Raw genomic sequence first — 17,770 nt, forward strand, 5'->3', positions numbered from 1 at the left:
CTTACAGATATACACAAACTTCATGAGTAGAATGTAACTAAATTATTAATTTATATTCCAAAGGACTATGCATATGTATAAAAAACATGTTTGTTTCCAGGCATGTATCCTTCACCTTATATTTTAGCTTCTCTCATATGAGAAAACTTGAATGTAAATTACAAAAACATTGTCAACAAACATGAAACAATTTATATCAAAAGATACAAACATGTTAGCACACAAGTAATTGTATATATGCAATATTATGAAGTCATTTTTCAAATGACCATGATCAGACAATGTTCATAAACACATTACAGCTAAAAATGTGGTTCAACAGATGAACAGAAAATTTCAAGTGAAGATTACCTTTCCATTTTCAGAAAATTGTAGCCTCTTAACCTCTCTTAAACTTGAACAGTCATGATGCTTAAGGTCCAGTTAACAATAAAAAATCCCTACAAAGCATGCAGGTTATGCCATGGCAGTAGTACAGAAAATACTAAAGATGTAACAAGGAGAGAGGAACATGTTCGGGTTGCCCTCAACCATGCTGTGACGTGAGTCATGGGACTCAGCTTACAGAGCACTGTGCGTGTTTCCACCACATTGCAACGGATGGGGAAAAATATATTGTAGCTGGGTAGCATGCAGGCCAATCAATCTCAAAAATGATCATATATGTATGATTTGTTTAGGTAACCTGTGTAAACATGCTGACACGTTGCTCTGCCTGGTTAAAAAGCACCAGATCTGCATTCTTGACTGATCCAGCTTGATTTTACTCCTGTGAGAAGTAAGAATGGTACGCAATGAAGTTAAAACATGGTACCCTTTGGGCTGAGTTCTAGAAACAGCAGAAGTATGGATTCCTACTTATATAAATATGTGTTTACTAGATATATCACACATTCGCAAAACATAACATTTACAGTTGTTGATTAGATATGCGCAATTAGATATCCAAAGACATACTGAAATAGGTAAAATTAGCAGAATATCTGATGCTTATAGCTGTATATACGTCTTGGTTCTGAACTTTAAAAAGCAACCAACCAAAAAAATAAAAAGCCACAACAAAAAACCCCAAAAAACCACACACACACAAAAAAAAACCACCCCAAACCAAAACCAAACCAACAAACAAAAACACCCACACCACAAAAGAAACAAAACCCTCTCCAATGCCCTACTCCAAAGAAAACAACCCCAAACCAAGCCCACAGAGACAGATACAGCCACAATATGTATATTAAAGCCTTCATCATCCTACACCTCTAAAAAATGAGAAATACGTTCTCCCTTGTACCTAATTTTCAAGGTTGTTCCTGGTCTTCGCTAGATGCCAAGTATGTAACTAGGATACACTTTCAGAAAGAAGCCACAGGCAAAGCAAAACAAATCAATCATATCAGACTGAATACGAAAACTTCTGGGTAAGCAATTTTTCCCAGCTTTTTTAACTGCATGACTTAAAAGAAAAAAAAATAAAAAATAATTAAAAAAAAGTTTCAAATACTTTAATCACAGAATCATAGAATCATTTTGGTTGCAAAAGATCTTTAAGATCATCGAGTCCAACTATTAACCTGACACTGTCAAGTCCAACCCTGTAGGCAAGAACCTCATGTAAGCACCTTTTAAACAGCTCCAGAGGTGGTGACACAACCGCTTCCCCGTGCAGCCTGTTCTATTGCCTGTCAACCCTTTTAGTTATGAAGTTTTTCCTAAAGACACATTATGGATTACAACAGATAAATAACAACATAAAAATGAAAACCCCATGCCTAGCAATAAACCTCAGATTTCCTCAAGTACCTCAAATCTATCTTTTACTACATGAGATTGGTATAAATCAAACCTCACTTCTTGCCAAAGACCTCTCAAAGGCTCATCAAATAATGTAGCTATCTAATAACCTCAATACAAACTGCTTCCATTTAAAGGGAAAGTCTGAAAAAACTGAAATAACCTACAAAATGAAAGACAATTTCAATACTATGAACTACTGTATGTGATTTTTTTAATTGATAGTTCACGTATCTCCTCTGTCTTTCAAGTATGTCAATCCTTAGCCACCTTTTCCAAATTTGAGTGGATTAAAATTAATTCTAGATTGTAGTATCTCATAAACAGCTAATGCTGATGTTTGATCTTCAATATCAGAGGTGAGAAGGCATAGATTTTGTTACCTAATTCTTAAACATAAAATAGTGAAGAACTGGGTGTCTTCAATTGCTGGATAATTTCCAGGTAAGGGCTAGATTTAACAGAGTTATCAGAGCAAATTACCTGGATTCATCAGATATTCCTTCCACAAACCCAAGTTTTATTAAAACACACTAAGAAGGCCAGTATCCTTTATTCAGATTAATAACATTTAAAAGATGTAGCAGCTGTTCAGCAGACATTATAGCTTCCTTAGAAAGTACAGCTAATACTTTAAAACAAATTATGAACATTATTTGCTTTGAAGAGGCCTCTTAGTAACTGTCATGGTTTTGGCTGGGATAGAGTTAATTTTCTTCCTAGAAGCTGGTATAGTCCTGTGTTTTGGATTTAAGCCAGAACAAAGGTGACAACACACTGATGTTTTTGTTGTTGCTAAGCAATGTCTATAAGTCAAGGCCTTCTCAGCCAGGAGGCTGGAGATATACAAGCAGCCAGGAAGGGGCAGAGCCAGGCCAGCTGACCTCAATGGGCCAAAGGGATATTCCACACCACCGAACATCACGCTCAGTATATAAACTAGGGAAAAGTGAATTGTGGGACCGCTGCTTGGGAACTGGCTGGGTATCAGTTCAGTGAGTGGTGAGCAACTGCACTGCGCATCACATCTTCTATGTATTGGTTTATTATTATCTTTACTATAATTTTTATTTTCCCTTTCTGTCCTATTAAACTTTCGTTATCCTAACCCACAAGGTTTACTTTTTTGTTGTTGTTCCTGATTCTCTCCCCCACCCCACCAAAAAGGTGGGGTAGTGAGTAAAAAGCTGTGTGGTGGCTAGCTGCCTGTCAGGTTAAACCACAACGGTAATCTAAGGTCTTCTTAACTGAGAGGTCAACATAATATATGGAGTAACAGAAACTCCAAAACACAGATGAAACAAATCAAGTGTCAGGAAATGAGCTGCTGAAATAACAAATAAGTGTAATATTATTGAACACTGCACTCTACAATAAAAGAAACACTTAAAGAGCCACCTTATTACACCTTCCAAATTTGGTTTAACTGCAGTTCACTGGAACAAACTTATTTTCTAAAATTTAGAAAGAATATGGGCAAATTCCAGTTCAAAACAACCAAAAACCTAAAAAGCCCACAACCAATCAAATGAAAATACCCCAAAAGGAAATAAAAGAATCCAGACAAACCAACCCAGGTTGAAATACAGCAGTCTGCAAAAGTAGTGACATTCCACTAATGAACTTGTGTCTTCAGGTACCAATGGAGTTGATACGAGACAGACTCTGCACTGGAGCCACAGCACAGCAATCTGACTTTTCAAAGTTCTCTCAGGATCCCACTGAAATCCATGATTTTGCTTCTGCCCTCAGTCTGCAGCTGCTAACAAATAACCACTTTCGTAAAGCTGGCTCAGTTTAAGGTCAGGCAGTTGACTTCGAAGTGACTGGTTCAAACAAACTCTCACAAACAAGCAACAAATTAATATTTTTTCATTCAGTAATTGTACGTTTTTTTATTATTTTTAGTTGACATATTCACCTTATAATACTGACATTGTTCCCTTGGCTTTCCCATTTCATTTTAACTTCAGGACTTGAAAACTGCTGTTACTGCTCTCATTAGCCTGAGTTAGCACCTCTGCTAGATTATCTGCAGAATTCAGTGAGCTTTAAAAATCAAATGCAAAGGGTATTTATATTCTTTATTAATATCTCCTCTAACGTTTTAAAATAGTAGTTTATTTTTATCCTTACTTCATGGGAATATTATTATTATTATATAAAAAGCCCTCATGTATTTTGTTTCTGTTTTGTTCTGTACATATATGCTAGTTTGTCTATGCAACTAAAAATTAGAAAAGCTTGTTTTCAAAGCCCTTTATACGTGGGTTCATATATGTTTTATACAGTTCTGCCAGGATTTCCTACTCTCTTTAGCTCCATTTCCCCACTTCATTCACTCTCAGTACAGTCCAACAATCTTAAATCACAAACACTCCCTATTTCTAAGCAGAAAGAGCCATACTATGTAACAATACAAATACACAAAACATAAAAATATTTAAATCTTACCTCCTTGCTTTCCTCCAATTCTGAGTCACTGCTAAACTCTTCTGTATTTGGATGTTCAAAATCAGATTCTCCAACAGCTATTGGGACTGTAACAGTAAGGCTTGGGTTGTTTATGAATGACGTATAATCACTGCCACCTATAACAGTGGCCATTCCATTCTCATTTTTATGGTAATTTGTATCTATCCTTATTTCAGCAATGGTACAGTTGGAAATGCAATGGTCTCTCTCACCATTCAACTGATCTGTTGCTGTTCTTTGATTTATAACGGCTTGTTTCTTCCCAAAAGACTTCCGGACACATTCACCTGCTTTTTTCTTTACATAATCTATTCCCTTCTGAATTCTTGCAACAGCAATCTGTAAGTTATTCATTTCATTATCATCCTCTGTAGGAGAAAGGCTGTCTGAACTAAATGAACTCAGCAGCAAGGCCAGAAAAAGGTTCAATACCTTAAAAAAAAAAAAGACAATACAGCTGAAAGCTGAATTTTCTTAATTTTTCATTCACATGCTGTTTCTGTCACCCATTATGAAACCCGTGAAGAACATAGTATCTGATTCCAGAATTATATACAGTAAAGGAAATCATGAAACATAAGTAAACTAAACAAAGTGTGTTTTAAGCATAACACCTGCCCTATACCCCAATGCAGTTGTTTGGTTTGGTTTGGGTTTTTTTGTGGTTTTGCATTGTTGCATGACCATGAAGACACTTGTAAATTCTTTTTCTGCTCGTGTTTGTAGAAGGTCAGAAATGAATGATTCTTTGGCACTGACTGAACAGATCCAACATGTTTACTTCTCTGGCACAGTGAAACACTCTGCAACAGAATATCTGTGTAGCTGATCTCTGCAGAAAACAGCTTGCTTAAATGCTGGTCCAAACTCACACAAATATTTTGCTTTATGTGACTTTAAAAAAGTGATGTATACTCCATCTCCTAACCTCAAGTCATGCTCTTTCCACGGCAAGACAAAACATGGAATAGATCCCAGTTATACAAGCCCAGAGCTTACCAGGAGCTCAAATGGTATAAGGACAGACAAAGCAGCAGAGTACCAGTTCTTAAAGCCTTCAGATCAGCTCTTTCGTGCAGCTTTGAAGGCAACAGGGTAAAACTATGTGTTGGGAACACTGAAAGTAACTGGATAACAGAGCCCTGAACATACAGCAGGGATTGTCTACTCATGTAAGAAATTATTCTGGAGCTATGGTATAAAATCAGAATATAGTAAACACTGGAAAAATTCAGAGAGATGGATACTTCGTTCTACAAAGTTCTATCTTCTGCTTTAGAAAACTATTTAAGGAGAGTGTTTTGTTTGGTCAACTGATTTCACAGTTCTCTTTATTATAAGACACTAGATTTGTAGAAAATCCTGGCGCAAATGGCTGTGCTACTAGTAGCATGACTGGTTTAGAGATAATTAGCTTGTTCACATTGTTAGAAATTTTAGTCCTAAAGAATGCCTCCAGGATGGCAAATTTAAAATCTCTTTTGCTACTAACAGTTACCTAAAGAAAAGATGCAGAATAATAGAGGAAGATTTAGTAGGCAATGAGAAAAGCAGAGCAAAAGGTGGAGCAATGTGGGTCTCAAATACTGGTGAGTTAATAAATATGAAGAATATTTTAAAAGACAAATTTATACACAACAATGTACAAACTGGTACAGATCTGATGCTTTCCTGTGAAAAAAAAAAAAAGATATAACACAGACCACTTATAGAAGTGTCTGTAAAAAGTACTTACAAAATATGAAGCAAAAAGGTGAAGAGTTGAAAAAGAGCATGAAGTATTTGGATGTTTTTTCTGCTGAACTGCTGCTTTCCAATTCAAGTTTCTGTACCCCATTTGTATAAAAAGTTGGCTAAGTTGGCTGTCAAGCAAGCAGGGCTCAAAATGACTTAAATTTCAGAATCTAAGAATGTCAAAGCCTTCTTTTAGGTAGGAGATAGCAGAAGTAAAATCAAATTAAACAAATATGTGATTGAAAGTGATGCTTCAATCAGTTAGGGAGAAAAGGCCCTGCTGCGCCCTCTTCCGCAAACAGCAAACTCCCATCCTGGGAGTGTAACGCTCGGGGTGCCTTTGTTCTTCTCTCTCCCTCTCTCTAGGAAACTAGGAGAAGTCCACAAAAACGTGAACACACAATGCTTCTCTCTCACCCATATCCTCTGAATTGTACTCTGGACCCCTGAGGGGGCCCATCCTCCAAGCTGAGGACTTTACATAGGATCGGAAATCTAACAAACAGAAAACTCTATATCAGAACCCATACTAGTAATACATTCAAAATGATTAAAAATATATGTAAAGAAAATATTTGATAATGCTTGACAAGTTCATTACTGGTTCTGTTACTATTCTCTCTCTAAACAATTTCTCAGATTATTTTGGCTACATACCACTAGGTTTCCAATCACCATGACCATCATGAAGACAATAAGGCACATAGTTTGGCCTGCAACCTCCATGCAGTCCCACATGGTTTCTATCCATTCCCCGCACAGCACTCGGAATACAATCAGGAAAGAGTGGAAAAAGTCATTCATGTGCCAACGTGGAAGTTCACAGTCACTGGAGATCTTGCAGACACATTCCTTGTAGCTTTTCCCAAACAGCTGCATCCCCACCACAGCGAAAATGAACACAATGATGGCCAGCACCAGGGTCAGATTCCCCAGAGCCCCCACTGAGTTGCCAATAATCTTAATGAGCATATTTAGAGTTGGCCAAGATTTTGCCAGTTTGAAAACTCGCAACTGAAAAACAAAAACAGAGACATTATTTGCAGTAGCTACAAAAACGCTATAGAAATCAACAGATAATGAACTAGTCACTCTCAGCCATATCAAAAAGAAGAAACTTCAGCATGATGCCAACAACCATCCCTTACACAGAAACAGAAGTTTTGTAAAATCCACACTTTTAAAACATAATACATTTTAAATTTGCTCTTTTTTTTGTGTGTGGCATATATGTATACTTTTCTATATAAAAGAAATAGCACACTGGTTCAAAGTGTCAACATTCATTTATCATTTTTTAAATAGAAATATTTATCTAATAAAGTAAAGCATTACTTTCCCCCCCCAAGATGGAAGAGAAAAATCAATCTTTTTTAATTTGCAACATGAATTTTGTAATTCTGGCATTAAAAAACCCACTTCTAGTCTTTTTACAATTTCCAGATATGGAAATAGACCAAAGGCTACAAATGTTTTACTTATTTATATACCTCAATATTCACTAAATAGGTTGTACACTTCACTGTGCTTTACCCATCCATGTAAAAACAATTACAATAAAATTACAGCCCCTTCCCTTGAAAAAATACTTAGTTGTTTCTGAACCATAAAATGGCACACACTGTTCAGTATTAACATGTAATTTTGTAAAGGATGTTTGCAGAGATAGCCTGTGACAATTAGGAAAAAATGTAAAACTAAAAAGTGTCTTATTTACATGAGTACACTTAAAATACAAATACAACACATCAGCAGGTATATTATTATCACTAATTTATTTACCAATCTGAATGATCGGAGAACGGACAATCCATCCACATTAGAGAGAAAAAGTTCCACCAAACTAAGGACAACTATGAAACTATCAAAAATATTCCAGCCAACTTGGAAATAATAAAAAGGATGCATGGCAATTATCTTGAGAACCATTTCTGCTGCGAAAACTCCAGTAAAAACCTGAAGGAATAACATTTATTGTTACTTTATAGGTAAGTATGAAGAAGTTGAACCAGCAGAGAAAGAACAACTTAAGAAGTATGAACCCTCTTACAGCAGGATGTAGGTCAGGAATATTATCACAAGTTGAACCTCAAGAAAAGGTAAGTGGCAACATCCAAATGAACTGTACTATAACTCTGTTAACTTGTTTCCTCCTTGTATCTGCCATTCATCTAATTAAAGGAAATTTCCTCAGCACGATAATGACAGTTGCTCTTGCTACAATGGAAGCTGCTTTAATAAAGATGTTTGGAAAAACATGAGTTGGTCATAAATTGAAGAGTGGCTGTTAAATGAAGCCTTTGCGAGAACTTACAGATCCAGTAAGCTTGTCTTCTCTTCCTAGCTGCCAAAAAAAAAAAAAAGGCCAATTCTGCTGAGGCTTATGTTTGAAGTACAATTCATTTCTGCTTTTGAATGCCTCTGATGCCTTCTGGAGCAGAAGGCAAACAAAGTCATTGAAAAGGGAGTAAATTAATTGTATTTACTGTAGATGTATGACCACCAGTATCTACAGAATGGAATATTTTTTTATCTTTTTCTAGACAGACGAACAAACTTCAAAAACAATCAGGACCATCTGACAGTCTACACGGTCCAAAAAGCAGGAAACCAACTGCTGAAACTATACCTGTATTATTGTGGTATTTTAGCTGACTGGGAGTAAACGCAAATTCTTATCAGCACAAAGGAACACACACAGAGCTCAAAATAAGATTAATATTAAGCTACTTTATTACACATGAAAGGAAAAAAATGGTTGTGTCTTCTGGGCTAAACACGCAGGCATGATCACAGCTCTGTGACAGCTATTGATCCTCACCTATTCATCTTCCCTGTCTTCCTCCTCAAATACATCCTACATCTATTTTAAACAGCAACATGATTATCGTCCACAGACAATGAAAGACTACAGGTTAAGGTAAAGGCTCTGAACTATGTCTGTATCGGCTAAAATATCAGCATAAAATTAAAGTGTTGACACATTAACAACTCTGGACTTAAACCTGAATACATTCCAAACATGTACCAGAATTTCATATATTCTAATAACCAAATGGTTTTATTGTATTGCTACATCATAATCACCAGAATTAGCACTTAGAATAAGCATAGGTTAAGGAATATAGCAGATAATATTATCTGTGTTATTGCCATTATAAAAGAAACAAACAAACCACCTCAAACCCAAACAACAGACTGCATCCACTAGGGAATAAAACCCAAAGTTTCAACGGACACTCTTGGAATAAGTCACACATGCTTTGCCTTCAAAATTGTTATGGACCAACCAAAGCAACATTCTTTATGGAAATACAAAAATAACAGTGCAAAATAATAATCCAAAATGGCATCAAACTCTTCTTGTGTTACCAGTGATACTTATAGTAGAAAGGATATAACTTGGCTCCTACTTTTTTTTTCTTTTTCGGTAATACTGAACAAAAACAAGTCCGATTTCTTTCTGTTTTGTGTCAATCAAATTCTGGTTGTTAAAAACTATTTGCAGAAATTTTACTATAGAAATTGAACTCTTAATTACCACATATCTCAAACAGTATTTTCTATTCTTAGTACAATTAAATGCTTAACATTAATCTTATGGGATAACAATAATAAAAAAACAAACAACAAAACCAAACCAAACAAACAACAACAAACAACAACAAACAACAACCAACAAAAACCAATAAAAGTAATTCAATTTCAAAGAGAAAACAGGTTCCAGGTGTATCAAATCATATAGCTTGATGGACTTACCTGATTTCCTATTTTAAGTACATTAGTGAAATTATCAGTCATTGGATAATGTTCCATGGCCATAAACAGTGTGTTTAAAACTATGCAAACAGTTACAGCCAGATCAACAAATGGATCCATTACAATAAATTCAACCACTTTCTTTACTTTTAACCAGGGCTCCCAACAATTCCAAATTAGGAAAGTGTGGGCAAACTTATACCAGCAAGGTGGACATTTTTGCCTGGATTCTTCAAGTTCTGTGAAGAAAATAAATGTATAGTGAACATGGAGAAAGTGAAGATAATTTTTTCAGGTTTTAGTCTTTATCCCTGGAAACATTAAGGATGTTTGGGGGAACCTCCTCAGCTTTCCAGGAATTTAACTTATTGCTGACCAAAAAGTTTTTACAAGACTAGAAGAAAAATCTCAAGAGTTTTGAGCTAACAATTGAAAAAGCGGCCTGTTTTTAAGATCACGCAATCCTGTTTAAAAAAATAAAACAAAACTATTTATGCTTACATTTAAGGATAGTTTTCTCAGTAAAACTTCCAACTTCACAGCCCTCTCAAATGTCTAGTTATTTATTTGCAGGAAAAATAAGATTAATTCACCATGAACAGTTTTTTTGAAAATTATTCAGGCTTTTTCAAGAATTTCACTAGTAATAATTTCACTGTTCCAACTAATCCTAATACAAATTTCCTTCTCCTTCTTAACTAAGGACTGGTTTTTAATTTTCAGTAACATTTTTTCTGGAAAATTTATGGCAAGGCATTCTTCCAATAACTGTACTGCTGAACATGAATAACTAGTATAAAACAGCTACACATTATCTATTTTAATTACAACGTGTTTCTAAGCCTGCTCATCAGATTCCTTCATTTCTTTTTTCAGTATGTATGTGCACTTTTGTTCTATCATTTAGCTTACACATTTGCAATGGCTACATATCTTTTGTCTTCTGTATTTGCGCTGTGATACAATACCTTCAAGAAAATCTAGGACTATGTCAAGAAAGTTCATGTATCTGCAGTCATAACACACCTTCCATTGTATTTGTGATAATCCCAGCTATACTCATGGCTCTTTCCCTTAAATTGGGATCCTCCAGCAACTCCATTGGTATTTGATATGAACTTGTACGCCTCTTTTTTATTTCTATTTCTGTAGTAGTGCTCTATTAAAAAAAAAAAAAAAAAAAATAGACACAAAGAAATTTTGGAGGAGGCCATAACCAAGGAAACAAACTAAGACTGTTGCAACACTGGAATCAGAAAAGTTCCCAGTTGTATACTTCACCAATACTTCACTTCCCAACTAGTTTAGTTAGAAAATACTTATAATATGTGATTTATGCCAGGAAGTTTGCTGCAATAACAATTATTTTCTAACAGTAATTTTTGTAGATTGGCCTTGACTTCTATACCCATCCAGAACTAATTTAAAGTATATCTTTTACACTGAAAAGCTATCATCTCTGATTTTTTAATGAATTTCAACAGAAGCAACAAAAGAAGTCTGAGTTAACTGACCCAAAACCGAAATGATTTTTAAGTATTTAATCATTTTATAAAAAAAAAAAAAAAAAAAAAAAAAATGAAAGCTGTGTTATATCATTGAACACACCTCAGTTATAAAGAAGTTTTGAAGTTTTGAATGTATGAGCATAGATACATTTTTTTTAAAGTAAATTAAATAAATAGATGAAAATGAAATTATAATAAACTGCAAGAAGATTACAACTGTAAGGAATCTGGCTGATGTTCTTTCAGATTCCAGGTTTCTAGGAAAAAACATGCAATGGATCCCCCTGCTCCATTGCTAAAGACTGAGGGGAAAGGGTAAACCGACCCGAGGAAGAAATAGATGAACTTGCATGTTTGTTTGGTTGGTTTTTTTAATTATACCCTGATTCTAGGCAGTAAGAAACTCAGGTCATCTCTGAGACCCAGGAGAAAAAAAAGCTTTTAGAGCTTCTAAAATGTCAACATAATCTTAAAGGCTATGCTACATTTGCATGATACTAAATATAGGAGAGGTGTGGGGGTGGCAAGCAGAACCAGAAGATTTCTGATAGAGAATTAGAAAACACATTTAAAGGGAGGTTGAAACCATTAAGAAAAAAATATCAAACAAACATAATAATATGCAGAATGTTTAAAAAGCTGAGCACCCTATTTTGGGTTCTAAAACAAATTCAGCAATGGAACATTACTGATTGGATTCACCATGCAGGTGTATGCATGTCATTGATCTGCAAGTATATAAAAACATGCTACTTTGTTCTCTTTTATTTTCATGCTTCAACCTCTCACTTTGCAGTGAATCACCGTAAACCCATTTCATTACAGTAAGATATGCAAAAGCATTTACAATTTCTCAACCATTTTCAAAACATTTGATTCCATTGAAACATTGTCTGGGGCAATAAATAAAGATCATGAAACCTGGAGTAATTTAAAACTTTCTTACATTGTCATCAGTTGTCGGTTTATCTATTATCACCTCTGGCAGAAGCTGTCCTGTAGGTGACAACAGACCTGGTGGTCTGTTTATTAAGGAAACCACCCCATTGCAATCCACAGTGCTGTGCATCTTCCCGTTCACTGGAAAAACTGCCATCCTTCTTGATGACCTACTGGCCTGACTAATGTTACTGTTCCGCCGTTCACCATGTCTGTGCGGCAAAAAGAGAGAACCTCTTCTGCTCCCATTATCCTCAAATGTGCTGTGCTCATCATCAGCAAAGTCATTTTCAGATCCCATCTTTCTTCCGTATTCCCTAAAACTGAAAAGACTTGTTCTACTACTACGTCTGGGAGAAAACAGGGAGCCATGAACACTCAGTAGAGACTGCAAAGGAAACAAACAAAATGACCAATTGAAGATTTTAAATACATAAAATGCATGTCTATGTATTAAAAAAACAATAATTTGTATTCCCCAGGAATCTGTCAGTGTTATTGTTAATACAGTGCCTTAGGTAGATATCAGACTAGAGATGAGAGTCATCTGAATGGCTAAATTTGCCATATAACTTAAGTATTAGAGAGAAAAAAAAAATGAACATGTATAAGGCCATAGTAGTTTCACTGTATTAAAGAGAAAAATCAAGACTTCTAGAAATTCTAACGATCCACATAGATAATCTTAAAATATACTACTATCCTTAGTCTTCTACATTGATACTTTCTACTTAAATTTTCCTTTTATGAATTAAAGAGAGACTTCCATTTCAAATTAACTAGGAAAATGTAACGCTGCTGTGCTTGTTAAGACCCACCAGATCCTAAACAATAAAATGAGAGAGATCAAAACACTTGTTCAGGTACACTCTAGAAAATAATACCAACAGTAAGTTGATATTTAAAATAACGCAACATGATTTTTTTCTTGGTTGTCTTACTTTACAAACTTGCAGTGAAGTTTGTAATGTATTACAGTTATCTCATAAACCCCCAAAATGACAACTGAACCATTCACAGTACCTGGTGGGGTGATGTGAATGGCTTCCCATAAGCAAGTCTGTTCCCATCAAAAGAAAAATGGAAACCTTTCCTTCTGATACTCCCATCTGATTCGGATTTTGGAAGCTTTTCATCCTTCATGTCATCGTCTTCTCCAGAGAGCTCCCTCTGTCTTCTTTTCTTCCTTCTATTTCTCCTTTCTTTGGCACTTTTTGAGCTAAGCTTGGATGCTTCTGAAGAGCTATCTGAGGGTCCACCAATCCCACTCTCACCGCTGTACTCAGTCATCTCTACTGCAGCTGCTGCTATTGCCTGTCACAGCAATTATTTAATGTGATGCTTAACAAATCACATTTTCAAAAGAAAGCTAGAGACCTTGATCCTAAGACTTAAACCAAATTGCTTCTAGATGTGTGACAAAAGCCTAGAGGGATTTGTGCAAAACTTTAAATGGAATTCTGTAATGAGTTAAAATAAAATATCAGTTATGAAAGTTGCCAGTTCTATTTTGCATCTATATCATGGAGTCAGCCTGCACTGTATACAGTGTTCTGCCCCAAAATTCAGTAGAAAATACATGAAAATAAAAAAAAATAGTTAGAGTGAATGCAACTGCAAATGAAAGAGCTAAACAGGGTCATACTTCAGCCTGTATTAATTTAGTAAACTAATTTAAACTGTTATTGTACGTAACAGCTTCCTTAAGCTGCTCTTAGGAAAAAATACTGGGGTACTACTTTCCGTCTTTCATTCACCAGTGATAATACAAGTGGCAAAAATCAGTCAGAAACTTATGGATAAAAATATTTTAAACTCTAATCAAGGCTTGACAAGTATTTCACAAGTATAGCAATTATTTCTAAAATGACGATTGGAAATTTTATGATAAAAAGGTTATTACATACTACCTCTAGATAGGAAATACTTAATTTAAAACTATTATTCTGATTTGGGAAGTACTTTTTGTTCTCAGTTCAGAAATTCATTAACACTTCAGACATCGTACATTTTAAAACCAATAAGAAGCCATAGCCAAAGCAGTCTATAGTACTTGTGAGGCATGTAAAAGAATGGATTTTTAAAATATATATTAATTTAATTATTTGGTTTGTTTCCAACAAATAGCATGCAAAGGAATATACTAAAGCTCAAATTCTTGTTAGAAAATACCTGAGCTTCTTCTTGCTGCTTCCTCAGCTGTTCGAGCATCTGCTGCAAGTCTGCCTCCTTCTGTTCTGCCTCAACCATAGTTGCTTGATTTTGTTCTTCATAGGCCATGGCAACCACAGCCAAAATCAAGTTAATCAAATAGAAGGAACCCAGAAAAATGACCAGAACAAAAAATATCATGTATGTTTTGCCAACAGCTCGTAGCGTCTATAGGAGAAGAAGAAAAATGAGCCATGTGGTGAAAACATGCATGAAGTGCTTATGAACTGCAAAACTACTGAATTTGAAAAGTGAAGAACTACTGTTGAGTTCTTCTTCCTTCTGTAGTAAGATCATACAAGCTTTCAGAATTACAAAGTAATCAAAATAAGGGTAGCACTCATGTATGAGAAGGATCATGCTGCTTCGAGACAATCCTCTTTATACCTAATACTCTTCAAAAGGATATGGGATCACAGCAATTAATGTAAATCACATATCATAGGTTGGATGCTTAGTATGCTCAGCAGGCATTAGCAGGCCTTCTCCTTGAATTAATCAAAAGAATTCAAGATGGTACAATTGATTAAACAACTAAAAAATAATATTTATTATCATTAACAGATTTTCACATACCATATAACAAAAAACTATGGTAAGAAAAGTAATATAAATCAAGACGTGTACTTGATGATCAAAAATAGGATACAAGGTAAAGAAATTAAGATACAGATTTTGCTGTCACAGTATTTTTGCAATTTAAACACAATATTAAAGTTTTTTAAAAATAAGATATTTTATCATAAGGCACAAAATGAAATATACACTGTAAAAATTAAAGGATCAAAAAACCTCATGTGTCTCTTCAAAAACCATGTGAGATTCTGGAAATAGTGCCCATGTCTGCTCAATTCTGCAACTGAATTGAGCAGTGGACGTGATCCACCATGATCTACCTTAACTTCAGTGAGGCATTTGACAAAGTCTCCCACAGCATCCTCACAACTAAACTGAGGGAGTGCAGTCTGGATGATCGGGTAGTGAGGTAGACTGCGAACTGGCTGAAGGAAAGAAGCCAGAGAGTCGTGGTCAATGGTGCAGAGTCTAGTTGGAGGCCTGTATCTGGTGGAGTGCCTCAGGGGTCAGTACTGGGGCCTATACTATTCAATATATTCATCAATGATTTGGACAAGGGTATAGAGTGTACTATCAACAAGTCTGCTGATGACACCAAGCTGGGAGGAGTGGCTGACACGCCAGAAGGCTGTGCTGCCGCCATCCAGTGAGACCTGGACAGGCTGGAGAGTTGGGCAGGGAAAAATTGAATGAAATATAACAAGGGAAAGTCTAGAGTCTTGCATCTGGGTAGAAACAACCCCAGGTTCCAGTATGAGTTGGGGAATGACATATTAGAGAGCAGTGTAGGGGAAAGGGACCTGGGGGTCCTGGTGGACAGCAGGATGACCATGAGCCAGCACTGTGCCGGGAAGGCCAATTGCATCTGGGGGTGTATTAGAAGGGGGGTGGTCAGTACGTGAAGAGAGGTTCTCCATCCCCTCTACTCTGCCCTGGTGAGACCACATCTGGAATATTGTGTCCAGTTGTGGCCCCTCAGTTCCAGAAGGACAGGGAATTGCTGGAGAGAGTCCAGCACAGGGCAATAAAGATGATTAAGGGAGTGGAGCATCTCCCTTATGAGGAAAGGCTGAGGGAGCTGTGGCTCTTTAGCTTGAAGGAGACTGAGGGGTGACCTCATTAATGTTTACAGATATATAAAGGGTGAGTGTCACGAGGATGGAGCCAGGCTCTTCTCGGTGACAACCAATGATAGGACAAGGGGTAATGGGTTCAAACTGGAACACAAGAGGTTCCACTTAAATTTGAAAAGAAACTTCTTCTCAGTAAGGGTGACAGAACACTGGAACAGGCTGCCCAGGGAGGTTGTGGAGTCTCCTCCTCTGGAGACATTCAAAACCTGCCTGGATGCCTTCCTGTGTAACCTCATCTGGGTGTTCCTGCTCCAGCAGGGGGATTGGACTAGAGGATCTTTCAAGGTCCCTTCCAATACCTAACATTCTGTGATTCTGTGAATTTGCTTCCTTTCATACTGTTCATTTTCATTTGCTAACAATAGCAATGGTATGTAATATAAATACAATTGGCCTTTCCATGTTTGATTTGGGGCCAGTAAGACGCTAACCACAATTTTTACTACACACTCACCTGCTGATAAAGGGTTTCCCACGAGTCTTGTGTCATCAGTCGAAATAGTGACAAGAATGCCCAACTGAATGTGTCAAAGCTTGTATATCCATAGTTGGGGTTTCTACCAGCTTTTACACAGATAAACTCTTCTGGACATTTACTAGGAGGAAAAAAAAAAAGTAATGCAATGCATCTAAAAATTGTTTTAAAATTATTGTATCTTGAGCATCTAATGAAGGTTCATTAGATCTAATCTATGAAGGGTGCTGCTATTTGTGATTTACAACATTTTAAAAAGTAGTTAGTAGTTAGGAAATAAAGAGTGTTTTAAAAAAAGCCAGAAAAGAGCAAATAAATAAATGAAAAATCTTTCTTCCAAACTTTTTTCACCATTATTCATAAAGTGAAACCTATTCCCAACAGTTCAGTTATTACCTCTGCATATACCTCTTCAATGGAAATAATATGTTTACTTAACACAAAGATTCCATAAGGTGAATACTTCCGTGCAAATAAAAAGGAAGTCAGTATACATATGCTGAATTTTGTCTGTCAGCTGGCATAGCAGATTGTTTTGTTTTTTAAGGTTTGTGAATTATTCAAGCCAAATTAACAAATCCTACCAATTTCTTAACAGCGAATAAACATCATACTAATACTTTTATCTCCAAAAACTGTACATATCAGATAGGTGATCCAATCCTGATATCAAATGCAGGCACAATGTTTCAGTTATGATTCCATTCTTGAAGGGTAGATGAGGTTCTTGCCTACAAAACCTCCACAGAAAGACACTAGAAAGATTTATTTTCATATATATGCACGTGTAAATTAGAGCTGTATTTACACACACACATAAAATTATATGATAGTTATTAATATACATACACAAAATGTTTACAAAAAAGAAGATACATCTTTTTTAAACATATAACCAACCAAAACCAAGGGGTGAACTGATAAATCATTAGAATATAGAATAATGTGATTTTATTAAAAAAAACCGTCACAAAGAGAGAGCAAGACAGTGCCATGCATGCAGTCCACAGATAAAAGAATCCTGAAGATGTCTTCCCAAAAGCTGGTCATCAGCCCCAGTGCCCCATGCATATTCTAGAGAAGAGAAATGGCACAAAACCCACGATAAAGTGTGCCCTTAAGTCACTGATAATGCAACAGCTACCTGCTCAAATGGAACTGTCTCGTTA

The 17,770-nt window shown here is 35.9% G+C and overlaps 1 protein-coding gene and 1 long non-coding RNA gene across 9 annotated transcripts in view; one reads left to right on the forward strand and one right to left on the reverse strand.

The window, feature by feature from the left end:
- Positions 1-17,770, forward strand: part of LOC110360746 (uncharacterized) — a 138,224-nt gene that overhangs the window by 46,215 nt on the left and 74,239 nt on the right. For all 5 annotated transcript variants that reach the window (XR_010473843.1, XR_010473841.1, XR_010473840.1 and 2 more), the window contains one exon: positions 7,989-8,099. This is a non-coding gene — a long non-coding RNA (uncharacterized LOC110360746). The remainder of the gene's footprint in view (positions 1-7,988; positions 8,100-17,770) is intronic.
- The window catches only part of LOC102093239 (sodium channel protein type 2 subunit alpha), a 45,926-nt gene that overhangs the window by 18,956 nt on the left and 9,200 nt on the right, over positions 1-17,770 (reverse strand). For 3 of the 4 annotated variants that reach the window (XM_065069679.1, XM_065069677.1, XM_065069678.1), the window contains 9 exons: positions 16,581-16,722; positions 14,379-14,585; positions 13,230-13,520; positions 12,214-12,594; positions 10,786-10,918; positions 9,760-9,998; positions 7,783-7,956; positions 6,658-7,014; positions 4,246-4,698 (listed from right to left, as the gene is read on the reverse strand). In XM_065069679.1, coding sequence (XP_064925751.1) covers positions 4,246-4,698; positions 6,658-7,014; positions 7,783-7,956; positions 9,760-9,998; positions 10,786-10,918; positions 12,214-12,594; positions 13,230-13,520; positions 14,379-14,585; positions 16,581-16,722 — 2,377 coding nt within the window. The remainder of the gene's footprint in view (positions 1-4,245; positions 4,699-6,657; positions 7,015-7,782; positions 7,957-9,759; positions 9,999-10,785; positions 10,919-12,213; positions 12,595-13,229; positions 13,521-14,378; positions 14,586-16,580; positions 16,723-17,770) is intronic. The other variant, XM_065069676.1, reaches the window with a different exon arrangement.

This window comes from Columba livia, chromosome 7 (assembly GCF_036013475.1).
Source record: "Columba livia isolate bColLiv1 breed racing homer chromosome 7, bColLiv1.pat.W.v2, whole genome shotgun sequence".
In the NCBI taxonomy this organism is placed as follows: domain Eukaryota; kingdom Metazoa; phylum Chordata; class Aves; order Columbiformes; family Columbidae; genus Columba; species Columba livia.